Here is a 13,698-nt window from a genome sequence, read left to right on the forward strand (position 1 = left end):
AAATAACATTCAGGCCTTGTTTGGTTTGATAGATGAGATAAGATTGTCTCATTACTACAACTTTCCCAGATGTCCATATAAAATATAATAAATAATTCAATTTTTTCAAATCTCAAATAGAAAATCATATTCAAAAATTATATTTTTATAATATTTTATTCAATTTTCATCTCATCTTATCTCATATGTGTAACCAAACCAAGTCTAAAAAATAAACATTTTTCAATTTAAAATTTTTAAATTTTCAACTTTTTCATCTAATTAGCTAATCATTTAAAAGTTTTCAAACTTCCAAACAAAATATAAAAAATAAAAAATAAAAAAAATTCAACTTATTTAAATCTAAAAAAAAAAAAATTATATCCTAACCCTATCTTAACTTTATAATTTTTTATTTAATTTTTTTTCTTTTATCTTCCAAAATTCCATAAGAATCTTAGCTCAAACTATTCATTACTATTAAAAAATTATCTCACTATTATTTATAAATGTCTCATCTTATCTCATTTTATCTGTATAATTAAACGAGGCCTATTCATTCCGAAATTATCTGGTTGGTCCGATACCCGACTTACTATCCGAAATTTACCCGATGTGGCTAAAACGGCATAGTTTAGCGTTTGTTTTAAACACCCATCGAACTGATCGCATCGGCATCATCGCAGCACATATGCTCTAGCCCCTTTCTCAGACTCGGTTCTCTAACTCCAAGTCCAACCCGGGAACCCCATTGCCCTGCGTCGCCTCCTTCCCCCGCCGCTAATCGCTCTGTCTTGATCTCTTTGTATGTTCGTTTCCCCTCTTGTTTTAACTACCGTTTTCTTTCGTTTTCTAGTTTCTTACAGGCTATAAAGCCGACACACATGTTGGTTTTTGAATCATTTCAATGTTGTTTCATTTCACTTCTATGGTTTCTGTTTCTGAATCAGGACCAAATGGCCATGGCTGCGCTCAGACGAGAGGGGAGGCGTCTCGCGCCGCTGATCTCCCCCCAATCAATCACTGCTGTCCGATCCTCTCTCATCTCTCAGTACGATCAAAACATGCTCATCTCTGTCTGTGTGTGTGATATCATGCCTTTAGACTCAGATTCTTATTGTTTTATTTTCCGTTTGGTTGCTGAGAAAGACGTGGGAAAAAATGGTATCGAGATATATTTTTTTTTGATAAGTCTGGTATCGAGATATGAAATGTTAAGGAGAATAACTTGCTTTAGCTGTTGCTCTCTCGGTTCCTAAATTACTGAAAGACCTGATAGATTCCTTGATTCCTTGCAACCAAGCAAAAGATAGGGGTTTTTGGGTTGCATTGAGCAATAGATGTACATAATATACGTTGGGTTGTGGGGTCTTTGCTGTATACTACTTAAGTTGGGGTTTCACCGTCTTCCTTTCTTTTGAATCAGCTTTATTTACTTTCTTTTGGTCGAGGTTGATTTTTTAAAGGAATTTCCATGTTTACACAAAACACTCTTTCAGCTTCAGTTATCAAAAACAAAAGCTTCAGTTTTTAAAATTCTGTTTTCAATGGTCTTATATTTGTTACTTTTTCCCAATTTTGGTGGGGGTGGGGGGAGGGGCATGCCTTAAACACTATCGAAAAATTGCCAGACGACTACATTTCTCAGAAATGCTATTTTTTTCACATTCTAGTGTTCTTGAACTAACCAATAGGAACCATAGAGTTCAACATAATCAAATTTGTGTCCTGTCACAATCCAATTTTTTAATCTTGATGCCAAAGTGTGTATGATCTGAGGTTTTTTGCTCGCAGATGCTGTCCTTGCACAGTGGTAAACCACCAAGTTTTAACCTTGTTAGTCAATTCTCTGGGTTTTGAAGGAAAAGAACAAAAAAATTAAATTATCTCCTTTCTTTTGTTGTTTTGCAATTAGAAAAGAAGCCTCTACTCAGTAGCATCAAATTGTAGCTTGAGCCCTTCCCCTAATAATCAATTGTGTCTTCAAAGTGAAGCTTTCGCAAACTCAAGATTTCTGTTTAGAGAAACTCCCAATTTTGGTAAATTTTAGGAAAACATGGAATTTCATTGAAACTGGAGAATAAACATATCAAGGTTTTGAAAGTTTTTATCCAAAGAATAATTGTTGTTATTTTCATTGTCTTAAGAGTATTGGCATTGGCTTCTGGTGAAGCCAATGCCTCTTCAAAATTTGAAGAAATGTAAATAAAATAATCTACATTGGCTTCATCAAAATGCAAAAGTTTGAACTTTGAGCTACAGTAATTTTAAGTATATCTTCAAATTTGTTCATCATCAAAAGTAGTATTTTATAATAAAAACTAAAACTAGCTTCTTTCCTGCGTAAACGGTGTACAGTAATATAATAGTTTGTTCTTTAAATAATAACCCAATTAAATTCGTATAGCGTTAATACTATAGGGTTATAGATACAGTAATTTTTATTTGTTATAATAATATAATATAATATTATTATCTAAAAAAGCCGATACTCCCATCTAATTCTAGGCTAGCAAAAAAGTTGTCGATGCTATCTGGGATGCCTTCCGTTTAATCTTTGATTATTAATCGTTGGGCTTTCTTTGGATAGTGTAATTGCAAAATATGAATTTTTTTTAAAATATTATTATTAAAAAAAAATATTATATTATTATTTTGATGAATCTAATGACTAATCTAATGTGGGGTTATGGATAGGGAGGTTTTGGAATTATGGAAAACATGTACTTTTCATCAAATTTTGAATATGGCTTTGATGAAGCTGAAGTCAATGCCAATGCTCGTACTGCTCCAAATTATTTTTCTTCAAATTATTTCTATTCCTTTTTCCTTTGGAAGTACTAAATCAAGTGGTTTGGGTGGGCAGGGAGCAAGCCCCCCTAGGATTGCGCTCAATTTCAACTCAAATTGGTAAGAAGCACTCATCATGCAGTATCTGCCTTTCTTTACTGTTATAGAGTTGCATTTTGTTGCATTATAGTGTAACACCCCATTCCTGTACGTTTGGAGTGTTATGTACTTTCGTAATTGTGCTTGGTAAAGAGGCCCAACATAATAAAAGTACCTAATTTATGGAAGAAATTCCCAAAAAATAACAAAAATATAATCTTATAGCATGAAAATTTAAAACTGATCTCTTAATGAAAAAATAAAGACACTTGTTAACTAAGTTTGAACTCCCTTGACACATGATCTATGCCTGGCCGTCATCTTGTCAACACTATCTTTTTTTTTTTTATAAGTAAAAAAAGTATTATTAATCCAAGAATGGGCAACAACTGCCAATTAATAAATCATGAAAGTCCATGCCATTAAAATCTATAGCAATGGTCAAAGTACAAAGAGTTCTAAAACTAAAAACTTTTAGCTTCGCCATAGATCTCTCTTTGTCTTCAAACGTCCTCTCATTATGCTCCTGCCACAAGCACCACCTAATACAAATAGGGATCATCTTCCAAATCATTTAAATCTGATGCACACCTCGAATAGAGGTCCAACCCGCCAATATATCCACCACGGATTCCAGCATAACCCATGCTAGTTCCATCCTTTTAAACACCTCATTCTAGAGAGTCCTCGCTACCTCACAATGTAAAAGTAAATGGTTCATCGACTCACCCCTTCTTTTACACATACAACACCAGTCTGCAATAATTATCCTCCTCTTTCTCAAATTCTCTGTAGTAAGGATCTTGTCTAATGATGATGTCCACATGAAGAAAGAAGTTTTAGGAGGAGCCTTGTGTCGCCAGAGTCTTCTCCAGGGAAATTGTATCTCCGATACTTGTGTAAGGACTTTATAAAAGGAACGAACAATGAATACCCCTCTCCCTATAGGAATCCACCACAGACCATCTTCATGCTGGATGTTTGGACGACCAGAATACACGAGATTATAAAAATCTACAAAACTTTCCATTTCCCAATCCTGTGCCGCCCGGTTGAAATTGATATTCCAGTGAATACTCCCTCCTGAGATTCCCATAACCTACGCCACTGTGGCATCTTTGGCACTTGCTATCAGGAAAAGCATAGGAAACAGATCTTGGAGAGCATGGTTGCCACACCATGCATCTTCCAAAATTTGATCCTGGAGCTCGTACCCAACTGAAATCTAGTGTGATGATGAAAGACCTCCCACCCTTTTCTAATATGCTTCCATAGCCCCATTCCACGAGCCCTTCTAACTTCTCTAGTACACCAACTCTCCCCTAAACCACCATATTTATTCTCAATCACAGTTTTCCATAAGGCTTCTGGTTCCTTGATATATTGCCATAGCCATTTGCCAAGTAACGCTCGATTAAACAACCGTAAGTTTCTAATACCCAAACCGCCACTAGAAATAGGACGGTTGTTTGTGCAGAAAAAGTGGGGAAACGGTGGACCATTTACTTCTTCATTGTGAGTTTGCTCGAGATATATGGACTAATTTTTTCAGTAGAATGGGATTAGCATGGGGGATGCCGGGTAGGGTGGTTGACTTGTTAGCAAGCTGGAATGGGATCTCAGGAACAGCACAAATTGCAGCAGTGTGGAAGATGGTTCCTATATGTATTTTCTGGTGTATTTGGAACGAACGTAATGAGAGACTTTTTGAGGATCATGAACGCTCTTTGGAAGAGTTTAGGAACTTTTTCTGGAAGACCTTGTTTGTGTGGGCCATTGCTCTTGATTTGAATGGTCTTAGTTTTCATGATTTCCTTGTAACTGTTTCGAGTCACTAATTGGTGTATTCACATGTATATTTCTAGTGTACCTGGGCTATGCCTCTTTCATATCAATAAAATAACTTATTACTTATCAAAAAAATAGGACGGCACACCATCTCCCACTTGACAATGTAAACTCTTCTACTAAGCCACCCCAAAGAAAATCTCTTTGTAACTTCTCAAGATGACCCACTACACTTGCCAGTATAGGGAATGAGGATAATAAATAAGTGGGTAGATTAGAAAGAGTACTTTTGATCAATGTAATCCGGCCCCCTTTCGACAAGTACATTCTCTTTCACCCTGCCAGTCTCCTCTCTATTTTTTCAATCACTGTGTCCCAAATCGAGCACGCCCTCGAAGCTATTCCCAACGGTAATCTCAGGTATGTCATAGGAAGAGACGCTATCTTGCAACCCAGTGTGTCAGCTAACTCCCTAATATTCTGAACCTCTCCAATTGGCATTAATTTGGATTTATTGTAGTTCACTTTTAAACCAGACACTGCTTCAAAACAAAGTAAACATGCCTTCACAGCCCGTAACTGGTCTTGATCCGCTTCACACATAATAAGCGTATCGTGTGCAAACAGCAAGTGAGAAATAGTAGTAATACCCCGGCTCGGAGAACTAATCTGGAAACCACTAACAAAACCATTAGCCACCAACGCTGAGATCATCCTGCTTAGTACCTCCATAACAATAACAAAGAGTAGAGGAGATAATGGATCCCCTTGTCTCAAACCACGAGTACTTTGGAAAAAACCCTTTGGGCTGCCATTGATCAACACAAAGAACCTTATCGTAGATATACACCATCTAATCCAAGACCTCCACCTTTCACCGAAACCACACCTACCCAATAGATATAGAAGGAAATCCCAATTAACATAGTCATACGCTTTTTCCATATCCAACTTACACATAATTCTTAAGGTGCTAGCCTTCAGTCTACTATCCAAACATTTATTGGCAATTAGAACCGCATCAAGAATCTGTCTACCCTTAACAAAAACATTTTGAGGCTTAGTCACAATCTTTCCCAAAACTTCACTTAAGCGATTATCAAGCACTTTTGAAATAATCTTGTACACTCCATTCACTAAGCTAATAGGCTGAAAGTCTATGATCTCAATAGCCCTAACCTTTTTTGGTATTAAGGCAAGGAAAGTGGTGTTAAGGCTTTTCTCAAATTTCCCAACCGAGAACAACTCTTGAAACACCTTTAAGAGATCTTTTTTAATCACTTCCCAACATTCTTAGAAAAAGTCCATAGAGAAACCATCAGGTCTAGGAGCCTTATCTTTTACCATTTTCCTTACAACATCAAATACCTCTTCCTCCTCGAAATCCCTCTCCATCCTAGCAACATCCCCTGGTTCAATAATGTTAAAAACCAGCCCATCAAGAGTAGGCCTCCACCCCGCCTGCTCAGTAAGGATCTTCTCAAAGAAATCAACCACATGATCTTTAATAACCTCTTATTCTCTGCACTCCATCCCTTCAATTTTCAACACCTCAATGTTATTATTTCTTCTATGAGAGTTTGCAATACTATGGAAAAACCTCATGCTTCAATCCCCTTACTTTAACCATAGTGCTCTTGACTTCTGGCGTCAAAACATTTCCTTTTGCAAAATTATCCTCTCAAGATCTGCGACCAACAAGGTTTTCTGTGCTTGCTCTTCCTCAGAGAGAAGCCTACCCTCTTGTATTCTTTCTAAATCCTGTATTTCCATCCACTTTGTATTTTTGTTCTCCTCAACATTACCGAAAGACTGTTTATTCCATTCATTTAGGTCTCTTTTTAAGGCTTTCAATTTATTAGCAAAAATGAAGCTAGGTGTACCCTCGAAACGATACGAAATCCTCCATCGTTTGACCCTCTCCACAAAGCTTTCTGATTTCAACCACATATTCTCGAACTTAAAATACCTTCTATCACTCTGAATGCCTCCACAATCAAGCAAGATAAGCCAATGATCCGAAGCTAAATGTACCAAATGCTTTTGCCATATGTTCGGAAAATGACTTTCCCACTCAGGTGAAATTAAGAAACGATCTAAATGAGTCCAGGTTTGGTTATTCGACCAAGTGGCATGGCCCCCTGCAAGTGGTAAGTCTATCAAGTTCAAGTCAAAGATACACTCTGAGAACTCCAAGCTTGCTGGCCTCAATCTTCTATTTCCGAAGCTTTCACTTTGGAATCTAGCAACATTAAAATCACCTCCAATACACCAAAGAAGCTCCCACCAACAATGAACCCCTGCTAGCTCATCCCACAATAATCTTCTATCCACATCTAAATTTGGCCTTTAAACACCTGCAAATGCCTACAAGAAATCGTCTGACACACATTTAAAAGAGCACGGTACCAAATATCTCCCTATATAGTCCTCCACTTTCTCCACCACCCTCCTATTCCACATCACTCCAACTCCTCCCGATGCCCCTGAAGAGGCCAAATACACCCCATCTACATAATTACTGCTCCATATACTCCTCACAATCTTCCTATTGATCAACTTTAACTTTGTCTCTTGTAAACATACAATGTCTGCTTTCTACTCACGAAGCATGTGCCGGATCCGAAGACGCTTCTCTATCTCGTTAAGACCACGGACATTCCAAGACACAATCTTTGGTTTCATTGATGAACAGCCGGCCCCTTCCTTTCTACCCTACTCCTACTAGAGCTACCCTCCGAATTCATCGACCACATCAACTTTTTAAGCTCCCGATTATTCTTCAAATCCCCCTTCCTTTTTTGTTTGTATCCAGCTTCCATAGCAGTTAACAAGGCAATGAATTGCTCTTCATACCCCTCACACTCAATCCCTACAAAATGTTGGATCTCTTTCACCTTATGAATTACCCAATTTGAAGCTTGGTCTGGAAAACAGTAATTCAATGGGATAGGATTTCCCATCCTGTTAACTCTGGAAGTTCTGGAACTCTTCCCCCACAGTAAACTCCTCCAAACCCATCTGATCGCAAGTCTCGGGGAGGAATAATTTGTCCTCCACCGAGTGCATGAGGTCATCCGACTCTTCATCCCCCTCATCCAGCACAAAACCATCAAAAGGTTTGACAGAAACTTCCGCTGGAGCCAAACCCACTCCTCCACCGCATATCGGTGAAATCCGAGTCTCATTCGACAGAGAAAAGCACGAATCAAACTCCACCAACGCCTTTTGCGCACAGTTTGCCGGCGTTGTCACATCGGTGGCCTCCTCCACCTCTATCGGCGCTATCTGTGCAACCACCACCGGCGGTGGGCTCTCCGGCACGAAGTCGAGGCTGTGCAGCTCAGTTGTAAAACTTGGGCTAGGGTTCTCGCCGCTGGGTTGAACAGCTGATCTTCGCTGGGTTGGGTCTCCACTGGGTTGAGTTTTGGACCCATGCCCAATGGGCCCTAGGTTGAGACGGCCCAACCCCTTCTGAAGGACGTGGACTCCTCTGCATCTTGGGCCGAGAAGGCCCACCAACCTTATGCCAGACGGCCCGCCCCTTTCCTTTTTTAACTTTCTTCTGGGCCTCTTTTTGGGCTTTACTTGTCCCATCCCCCATATTCCTTTTAACTCTACCCAGTGCATCAGCCTGCCCCTTATCTTTCTGCATCAGCCTAGTGCATCCCCCATATCTTTTTGCATCAACCCGCCCCTTATCCCTTTTAAGAACACCCGTATCTTCACTTTCCTTAAATAGACCAACAAACTCCACAATCTCAGCCATACCCCTTTGCAGAAACCGTAGCTGACCCTACATCTCCATCAACAGCCTTCGTACCTCGCACGCCTCTTGACATGCCGCGGATTTCCTGCCATGGGGATGGCTCGACGCAGCGCACGGATTTGACGGTGCTTCTCGACGCCAAAACCTTTGTCCCCTGTCAGAGCGTTTCGCACCTCCATCCTGTTCCCTCCCTACGTTCAGCAGCGTCTGCGAGAGAGCCTCCTTATACGACCGAGAATGGTGCCCCACCGCCCCTTTCCCATACTTTGATTGACCTCCACCAGTCAAAACACCCACGTTAGGGAACTCCTTACCTCTTTCCAACAACACCTCCCGCAATTTCCTCCAACCCCAACCCTTCTCTCCTTCTGGAATGCACAGGACATTCCTCCCTTTCCCATACTTTGACTGACCTCCACCAGTCAAAACACCCACGTTAGGGAACTCCTTACCTCTTTCCAACAACACCTCCCGCAATTTCCTCCAACCCCAACCCTTCTCTCCTTCTGGAATGCACAGGACATTCCTCCTCCCCCCCTGGTTGTACTCAGAGACTTCGAGGTATCTCCCTCTACGATTTTTGCAACGTTGAGCAATAAGGCTGCAAAAACCTTCTCTAGTTGCCAAATACACCTCCTTCTTCCCCCTTCTTAAGCTTTCCTCTAACACCTTCCCAAGCCATTGCGTTGAAGATGGTCCCAAACACTGCGTGTTCTGCCTTCCAGATTCTCTCGGAAACTCGCAATAATCCACCACCGACTTTTGACAGAGAAAAACACTTGGATTCAATCACCACCTCTATAGGATAACCCATCTTAACCACTGTAATGCTAAGAATCAGTTAACGCATCAACATTAATGAGGAGAAACTTTATAGGATGCAACGAGAAGAAGAAAATATGCATGTGTACGGAGAGAAAATATTTTAGGCGAGAGAACAGTCTAAAACTAGTTAACACTATCTTCTTTACCTGGACATATTAAAAACATAAAAAAAACAAAACAAAAACGAGTCAAATACTCAATAAGTAGTTAATCATACAGTAAACATAGGATTTTCTTGAAAGCGTGCATACCTAATACTTATAGTTATACTAATATAAACATGTAACATGTACCATGCATGACTCATTAAACTTATCTTTCCATCTCTTTAATGTCCAACACACCTTAACCCCTGTGTACAAAGTTGTTCACTGGTTCCACTTCTTGTGGCCACAAGGGGAACCGCTTAGCTTAACATACTATGGTGGACCATGCTTAGGTCCGTGGTTTGCATAGCTACCCATAACTTCATTGGTACCATGTTATGGCCATTCTTAAAGCTTCTTTCATAACTTGCATTTGATCCCTTTTTTTTTTATTTTTTATCATGATGCATGTAGAACACATAATGACATAACTTATCGTAATCATAAATGAAGACCATATCATGATGCATGTAAAGCATATAATAAGATAACATTGAAACTAAGGCCCCGTTTGGATGTTGAGATGAGATGAAAAATCTGTGAACAGTAGTAAAATGGGCCGAACCTACTCCATTTTGAATATATTTTTTTAAGATGGGGGAAACCATGCCACAGCAGAGCCCTTAGGACTCACCCATGGAACCTAAACCCCCAGGGAGACTAGCACAACAACCCACCCCATGGCCTCCCACTTAAATCGGAGTTTGATCCCAGGGGGAATTGAACCTATGACATGGAGCTCATGCACACAAGTTCGCCTTAACCACTTGGGCTGCCCACAGGTGGGTACTTCATTTTGAATATAGGTCCATAATATCATATCCAATCCTATCTCCTCAATACTAGATCCTCAAATAATATGTATGGGCTAATGGCCCAATAAAATAATCTTCCTTCTAGCTGTAACAGAATTGGGCCAGTGGTCCAAACTTATAAGGCTCATATTATTTCAGTCTGGATGTTATATATGGTCGGATATAGAATGTTGATAATGCTGTTGTTTTTTTATATATAGTCAGAAACCGGATGAAGAGTGTGAAGAATATCCAGAAAATTACAAAGGCAATGAAAATGGTTGCAGCCTCGAAGCTTAGAGCAATTCAAGTTAAAGCTGAAAACTCACGTGGCCTGTGGCAGCCATTTACTGCCCTTCTTGGCGACACTGCCAGTATGTTCATTTTTTATCTGTGCTGTTCAAATACTCTTTTCTTTTTCATCAAATGTTACTTTGAACGAAATAAGCTCCATTCAAGCAATATGTGCAAATATCTTTTTGAAATGTTTTAATGTCATAACTTATTGAAAGGAAAGGATGCACAGAGTGGATCTCTTCGTATTTGTGCCAAAACTTTCTCCAAAAATCTTTGTGAGAAGGCACCCGCTTATCCTTTTTTTGTTGTGTTTGAAACTAGTGTAAAATTTTCGGTGGAAGTGCTTAAAAGATGGATCAAAAGGAGATCCTTTGCATTTATCCCATTCAAGTTAACAAGAGAGGACTAAAAATAATTTTTCCACTGATGTTCAGTTAAAATTATACTTATAACTGAACAAAAAAGTATACTTTATAGATGTACGGTTTATATGCTTGAAATTAAGAAGGCTTATCTTATTGCTTCTCTTTTTATTCTTTGTTTTTTCCCCTTCTGAGAGGTGTATCAATTTCCCTAATTGTGCTACGTTTTGTTGCAATACTAGGTGTTGATGTGAAGAAGAATGTCATTGTTACCGTTTCTTCAGACAAAGGTCTTTGTGGTGGAATCAACTCTACATCAGTCAAGACAAGCAAGGCTTTGAAGAAGTTGACTGCTGGTATTTGTTAGGAGGGAATTCCTTATGTGTTATTGTCATAGATTGGTTACTATCTGAAAGCAAATATATCTCTACTGCTGCAGGCCCCGAGAAAGAAACAAAATACGTTGTTTTGGGAGAAAAAGCAAAGGCTCAATTGGTACGTGACTCAAAGAAGGATATCGAGTTATCCATAACTGAGTTGCAAAAGAATCCTTTGAATTATACGCAGGTTAATATCTGTTCTTTCCCGCCACCATTTATTACAAAAGTATTTTTCATTGTTACATATATGTGCATGGGATTTTAGAAGGCTTATCTTATTGTTGTTATTATGTTGAAGCTTGAAGTTATCTCCAAATAAAATTAAGTATTGAATGCTAATAGTATGGTTAAGAAGGTTTTTCTGACTTTAGATCTTACATGCCGAGGTTTTCTGAATTTCGGTTTTAAATTTGCACGCTAGATTTCCATTTCTTCTCGAGGCATTCCTTAAAAGGCCGATAAATTTGAGTTTTTAAGTGGAATAAGGTCCCCCTTTGTTGATCTTTTTTGTCTTTAACTTATTTGAAATAAACTTGTTGGCATATTAAATTTACAAGTCTGTATAATTTCACAAGGAGAATGACTTTTCCTCTTGTTCCATTCAAATTGTTGTCCTTTCAGGTCTCTGTTCTGGCAGATGACATTTTAAAGAATGTTGAATATGATGCCTTGAGGATTGTCTTCAACAAGTTCCAGTCAGTTGTCTCATTTCTTCCCACTGTGGCAACTGTTTTATCTCCTGAGGTGATGGGAATGTTTCGCTAACTTGTTATCTGTGTTAGGTCCGTTTCCTTGTTCTGATTTTGGTTTCCAAATGTTGTTGATGCTAGGCCGTGGAGAAAGAGGCTGAATCTGGGGGAAAGCTTGGTGAACTAGACTCTTATGAGATTGAAGGTGGTGAAACAAAGTCAGAAGTACTCCAGAATCTTGGGGAGTTCCAATTCTCTTGTGTAAGCTATTCTTAGCTAATATATTTCTATGTTTGAACTTTGAGCAGTAGTGGGGACAGGATTTACTGTTCTATGTAGCAACAAAACTATGTAAATTTTGAATCTTAACAATTGATGTATAGAAGTTTAATATCTAGTTTATAGAGCATGCCTAGGAGTTGGCGACATCGACCAAGTCTCAGTTGGTATCTGATATTTTGCTAATTTTCTGAGCGGAAGTGCCCAGGCTATTCGTACTGAATCTTGCTCTAAGGTCCACTTTTTAAAATAATTGTAATGTGTCTTTGAATTTAAACACTTCATGGGCTACAGTGCTATGCAATAAATTTGGCACGTGGTAGATGTTGCTGGAAAAGTTTAGTTTTCACCTTTTCTCTATGGATGTTTGAGTTGCCAAGCAGCAGTGCCATGCAACTACTAAGTCAAAATATCAATATCTAAAATGTGTAGTGCCTTTCATTCTGGTAATGATCCCAATTGATTTGCTGAGAAAATTTTCAATGTTACCCAACAGGTCTTGTTCAATGCGGTGATGGAGAATGCGTGCAGTGAGCAAGGAGCAAGGATGTCTGCTATGGATAGCTCAAGCAGAAATGCAGGCGACATGCTTGATCGACTCACCCTCACTTACAACAGGTCTCTCACTCACCCACACAAAAGCACACGCACATACATACATGCACAACATCCACACACCACTCTCTCTCTCCCCCACCCCATACACACAAGGCATGAGTTTGGGAGAAAGAAAATTAATTGGTCATGCTAGTTAATTGAATTGTTACCTCTGATTCTAGTACATTGTAGAGTGTGAAAGTCATCTTTTCTATTTGTTGTCATTTCTAATTTCTGTTGTTTTCGTATTGTTTGCGACAGAACTCGGCAAGCATCTATTACCACCGAATTGATTGAGATTATATCTGGAGCATCAGCCCTTCAGGGCTAATTGCAGAAACCCTACTTGTAATTTATCAGACGGTGATGAAATAACATGGAAGTGGGGGCTTTCCTTGAACTTCATGGTGCTAGTTTCTGAGAGTTTTTTTTTTTTTTTTGAGGGGGGTGGTGGGGGTGTCAAGCTACTCCAATAATTACCCAGGGTTAATCTCCTTACTCGGAGTGTTAAATCATATTTTTTGATGGTTTTAAACTTTTAATTGAATTGTGATTCTGCTCGTTTTTAATTATGTGCCCTAAATTTTCTCTTCAATGACTTTGGTTCGGATATTTCTCTCTAATTTCATCGTATATCCTCTTATGTTTCTCTGTAATTAAAATTAATTATGTAAGCATCAATCTTATTTGGCATAGATGTGAGTATCACGTGTCTATACTCACAGTATCTAGTACTTATTCATGTGAATTTATATATATATATATATATATATATATATATATATATATATATACACGACGTTCTTGTTGGCGGAATGGGTGCTACTTCGGATACAAATCTAGTAGAGGTTTTGGTGTATTATCTCTCCGACTCTTGCTGATACTGATTGACTACAGTAGAAAA

The 13,698-nt window shown here is 38.9% G+C and overlaps 1 protein-coding gene across 1 annotated transcript; it reads left to right on the forward strand.

The window, feature by feature from the left end:
* Positions 1–641: 641 nt before the first annotated feature.
* Positions 642–13,389, forward strand: LOC108994194 (ATP synthase subunit gamma, mitochondrial-like). Its single transcript, XM_018969315.2, has 10 exons — positions 642–784; positions 930–1,030; positions 2,846–2,889; positions 10,412–10,564; positions 11,092–11,205; positions 11,289–11,416; positions 11,851–11,973; positions 12,060–12,179; positions 12,694–12,815; positions 13,056–13,389. Exons 2-10 carry the CDS (start codon positions 936–938, stop codon positions 13,123–13,125), a joined length of 969 nt encoding a protein of 322 aa, XP_018824860.2. The 5' UTR covers positions 642–784; positions 930–935; the 3' UTR covers positions 13,126–13,389.
* The last annotated feature ends 309 nt before the right edge of the window (positions 13,390–13,698 follow it).

The sequence above is a fragment of the Juglans regia genome, chromosome 2 (genome assembly GCF_001411555.2).
Source record: "Juglans regia cultivar Chandler chromosome 2, Walnut 2.0, whole genome shotgun sequence".
Classification (NCBI taxonomy): Eukaryota; Viridiplantae; Streptophyta; class Magnoliopsida; order Fagales; family Juglandaceae; genus Juglans; species Juglans regia.

What these genes read in the sequence shown, in the direction of transcription:
- LOC108994194 (XM_018969315.2), top strand. Translation starts at nt 936, where the DNA reads ATGGCCATGGCTGCGCTCAGACGAGAGGGGAGGCGTCTCGCGCCGCTG. An exon ending in CTCAATTTCAACTCAAATTG is followed by an intron (nt 2,890 to 10,411) that starts GTAAGAAGCACT and finishes TTTTATATATAG; the next exon opens with TCAGAAACCGGATGAAGAGT. An exon ending in TTTGAAGAAGTTGACTGCTG is followed by an intron (nt 11,206 to 11,288) that starts GTATTTGTTAGG and finishes CTACTGCTGCAG; the next exon opens with GCCCCGAGAAAGAAACAAAA.